At 35.7% G+C, this 4433-nt stretch overlaps 1 gene segment (V, D, J or C); it reads right to left on the reverse strand.

Annotated features, from left to right (window-relative positions):
- Positions 1-3035: 3035 nt before the first annotated feature.
- Positions 3036-4433, reverse strand: part of LOC106533568 (T-cell receptor beta-1 chain C region-like) — a 2488-nt gene continuing 1090 nt past the window's right edge. The window contains 4 exon segments of the C gene segment in view: positions 3036-3255; positions 3395-3501; positions 3609-3638; positions 3726-4061. Of these exon segments, the coding sequence occupies positions 3229-3255; positions 3395-3501; positions 3609-3638; positions 3726-4061 (500 nt within the window).

A 4433-nucleotide genomic window follows, 5' to 3' on the forward strand; every position in this document is an offset into this window, starting at 1 on the left:
CTCCTAAATCACTCGTACGCACAACTGAAGAACAAATCTGTGTACCAACGGTTCTTACATGAGGCCCAATGAGTTTATAAAACCCAAATTATAAAGTAAATAAGTGTTAACTAATCTTTACTGCTCACCTCTCAGATGCTCTCATTTTTTTGCAGAATTTGCTCAGATGTCTGTTACACAGTTCAGAGCTTTTAGATTGAATTTAATAATCTGTATCAGAGAATATTTTTATAAACAACATATTTGATTTGATCCRAGAAATGTTTTTCACATTACAGGAAAAAGTCTGAGCTAAATAAACTTCGACAGTTATCTGGTCTCTCCTGACCTAAACAGCAGCAGGATGTTGGTTTAAGTCAGTGACTTTATGTTTCTGTGGAAAGTTGGAAATGTCAACCATTGTTTGTAATAAAACTAATTCATGTAGGCTGTCCTTGCAGCCATTTTCATTACATGTTTCCTTTTTGCAGGTCATGGGGAGCCAGTGTCTTTGTCCAGCAGTCACTGTGAGAGACAGGGGACACCCTGGACAGGTCCCCAGTCCATCACAGGGACACACAGAAACAAGACAAATAATTTATCCACGTATACCTCAGAACCATTTAGAGTTACAATGAACCTAAGATGTTTGTTTTTGTAAATCTGTAGGGAGAACATGTAAACTTCACAGAGAAAGGACAGGAGGTGAACCTGCGACCTGCTCACAAAGAYGGGACAGTTCTAACCGCTGCACCACGTGTTAGTTATGTTCATGACCAATAAAAACAGCTTAATGTTTAAATCAACTTTTTTTGACTGAATTGATTATTTTCTATTTTTCCATCAGCKTTTTGATTTTTATGTACTCTAATAGGAGCAGCTGTTTAAACGTTCATTTATTCATTTCATTACATTAAAAATAAAATAAAAGAATGATAAAAATAAAATACAAACAAACTAAGAAAATGAAATGAAAGGCAGCAGAAAGAAGAAAAAATAGTATAATATCTGTGCCTTTCCTCCACCAAATGAATGTATTAATAATAATCTTTACGCAACAAAACAAAATAAAAAAGTAAGATTAAAAGAACCCATCAGATCTGAACTAATAATCCATTCTAGGCCGGTCCTTTTTACATTATTTGTTGGAAAAGGAGCAGGTAAAAGATACAAGATGTTTGATTTCCTGCCCTTCTCAGCTCATAACATTTAAATGTTCTCACAGCAGATAAACACTAATTATTCCCACACTGAATGAGCATTAAATCTTACATTTTCATCCTTACATGTGCAATTAATTATACATTTCTAACATAAATAATATTGAGACACCCATCCTACATAACATATTTCCCAGTAAACTCCTTTTTAAAAAATTTAAGCTGGTTTAATTTTGTAATTTTTTTTGAGCTCATCATTTATTCCATAAATCTAGCCCACACTGATAAAAACTTTTTTGTTATTCTAATACAATGTTTTTWAAATTTTCCTTTTCTTCTTAAATTATAGCCCCCCTCTCTGTCACAAAACATTTTTGTATATTGTGTGGAAGTCGATGATTTACTTTAAACATAAATTGTACAGTTTTAAATTTTACGAGGTTCCAGAATTTCAATACATTTGATTTTTAAAATAATGAGTCTGTTTGTTCCCAATATCCCACATTATTCAGTATTCAAAGTGATTTTTTGTATCATGTACAACAAAGATTAAAATGTCTCGGATGAAACTAAGAAAAATGTTTGTTTTATTGCTCCAGATCTCAGTAAACAGATGTTTGTCACATAAAACCCACATGTTGAAATTTTAGCTTCAGTTGACACAGAAATGAAGGTGTGTGTGTGTGGTTTGTTTAGGTGTGTGTGTGGTTTGTTTAGGTGTGTGTGTGTGTGTCTGCAGAGCTGCAGGTGCACTCAGAGCTTGTGGTCAGGTAGAACCCAGTTTCTCAGCACAGCTCTGTCTCTGCAGGCTGCTCTGTGACCACATCCTGTCTCTCTCTGCAGGTTTCATCTCCCACTCAGWGTTTGTCACTGCTGCTGCACACACATCACAACACTGACTTCCTGCTGTTGGCAGGCAGACTCACAAGTTTGTCTCAAACTGATAGTGCTTCACCTACAGAAAGCTTTAGCTGTGAACAAACTTTCATCACTTGTTTTCATCAAATGTCATCAGATTCCATGACTACATGTATCTGATGACTCATTTATCCTCCAGCATGTGAAACTTTCCACAGATGTTTAAGTTACATCTGAGTAAAAGTCACTCAGAAAACTAAAAAGACCAAACCAAGTCGTCTGTGGTCAGAGTCTCTGCCGACAAAAGTCAAACAGCAGATCACATCACGAGACTGAAAACAGCATTTATTAAAGCAAAGATATCAAATGAAACAAGTTCAACATTACTCAATAATAAAAACACAAGCATTTACATTAAAATAAAAACATGCACACAGGTGCTCAACAGCACTGTTTATGTTGTATAACGCAATAATTGTTCCACACTTAATTTATTGTGTTGATGTTTGGAGAGAAGCGTGTAAAACAATCACAAATCCTGTTTTTATTTGACAAAAAGAGCTGTAAGAATTATTACCAGAAAACATTATAGTCACCCCTCAAATTCATTGTTCCATCAAAGTTAGTAAAATCCTATAATCTGGTTGATTATAGGATTTTGTCAGTGATGTATCAGGCCCATAAAAACATTTTACCTTCAAACAGCCAATTATATTTTGTTACAACAGTGAGTTGTTACAATTTGAAGGGGATTGAAATGTTTGTCAAACCTAAACTTGGAACCAGTTTGAAGGAACGGATTATTTCAGTCCAGGGAATTAAATTATGGAATAATCTGGAGGATAACTTTAAAAAACCAGATCAGTGTGTAAATTTAAGAAAATGATAAAGGTAAATCTGTTGGAGAAATATGTATGAGTTATGAAGGAATTAAACCTTTTTTGTATGTTGTAAATTGAAGGTTTTTTGATTGAATTTATTTAAGAAACGGGTCAGAAATCATAAGATTATTTTCTTCATCTGCTACCTTTCATTTAATTAGATTTTTTGTTGTATGTTGAATTTATGTTGTTTTGTTTTAAATGAATAAACTAAAAAAAATGAATAAACTTTAAAACCCCTAACATTTGGAGAATTGAATCAGCTAAAAGCAAAAACAGGAAGTTTCAGTTTGTTCGGTTTGATTTGTCCGAAGGCAGAAACGTGGATCTGCTGAGGATCACATCAGCTCTCACTTCTTCGCTTTTCTTCCTGAACTCTGAAACAAAGATGATAACTTTTACCATTAACTTGTTTTACAATAAATCACATATAAATCAAATAACACAAAGTGATCTATTGTTTCCGATGTGTGCAAATTTACACAGTTTTATGCTAAAAGATTTTATTTTCCAAACCTGAAGCTTCCAGACCAGGAAGCAGACGAAGRCTGCGTACAGGCAGCTCTTCAWRATCAGAACAACGTAGGACAGTTTGGCATTCTGGGTGATGCTCAGATATCTCTCTGCAGGAAGACCAATAAGGACAGTTTTTAACCAGTTAACCTTTTCTTCAGTTTGTTGTAAATAATATTCTTTGGTTTCTTTGTGTGAAGAAAAAACAAGCACTTACTTCGAGTCAGGCCAGCATCATCCTGATTTGCTGAAAGGAAGAGAAAGATAAAAATAATGAGGGAACTGATGTGGGACATAAATGTTTGGTTTAGATTGTGTATTTTTAGTAACATACATGTGATCCAGTCAACATGAGAAGTGGTGATGTTCCCATTAAAGAAGGTGACGGTGCAGGTGAAGTTGGTCTCCTTACTGAACCACTGCTCAGCTGGGACCCTCAGTCTGCTGCTGATCCTGTAAGAGTCCCCGTCTCTCTGAGCTGCACCGTCCGTCGCCGCAGCTCCTTCCAGTTCTCCCCCGGTCATGTTCCAGGTCACAGTGACATGATCCGGGTAGAAACCAGAGGCCACGCACACCARAGTCTTCTTCCTTTTCTTCTTCTGATCTTTGCATTCTTTAGCTGAAGGTCCAAAAACTTGAACTTTGGGTTCAGTGACGTTAATTCCTGGTTCTGAAAGATTAAACGATTTAACAAGTCAAAGGTGTGTCAACTAAATTTCATTCACTCCACACACACACACACACACACACACACACACACACACACACACACACACACACACACACACACACACACACAACACTTCTGTGGTCTGTTTTCCTGTGACCTTATGAAGAACTGGATCCTTCTGTGTGAACAGAAACATCTGTGCACAACATCTGCTTCAGCTTTTACTAAAACTGACAAAACTATTTCACTGCACAGAAAATTCTGCAAAAACACTGAAGTTTCATTTATTTTAATTTTCTCAGCTCTTCATGACTCCAACAAGTGAAAAAATATTGTGTTGAGTTCATGTTAGTTCCTGTTTGAGTGAAAAAA

Source organism: Austrofundulus limnaeus, unplaced genomic scaffold, assembly GCF_001266775.1.
Source record: "Austrofundulus limnaeus strain Quisiro unplaced genomic scaffold, Austrofundulus_limnaeus-1.0 Scaffold974, whole genome shotgun sequence".
In the NCBI taxonomy this organism is placed as follows: Eukaryota; Metazoa; Chordata; class Actinopteri; order Cyprinodontiformes; family Rivulidae; genus Austrofundulus; species Austrofundulus limnaeus.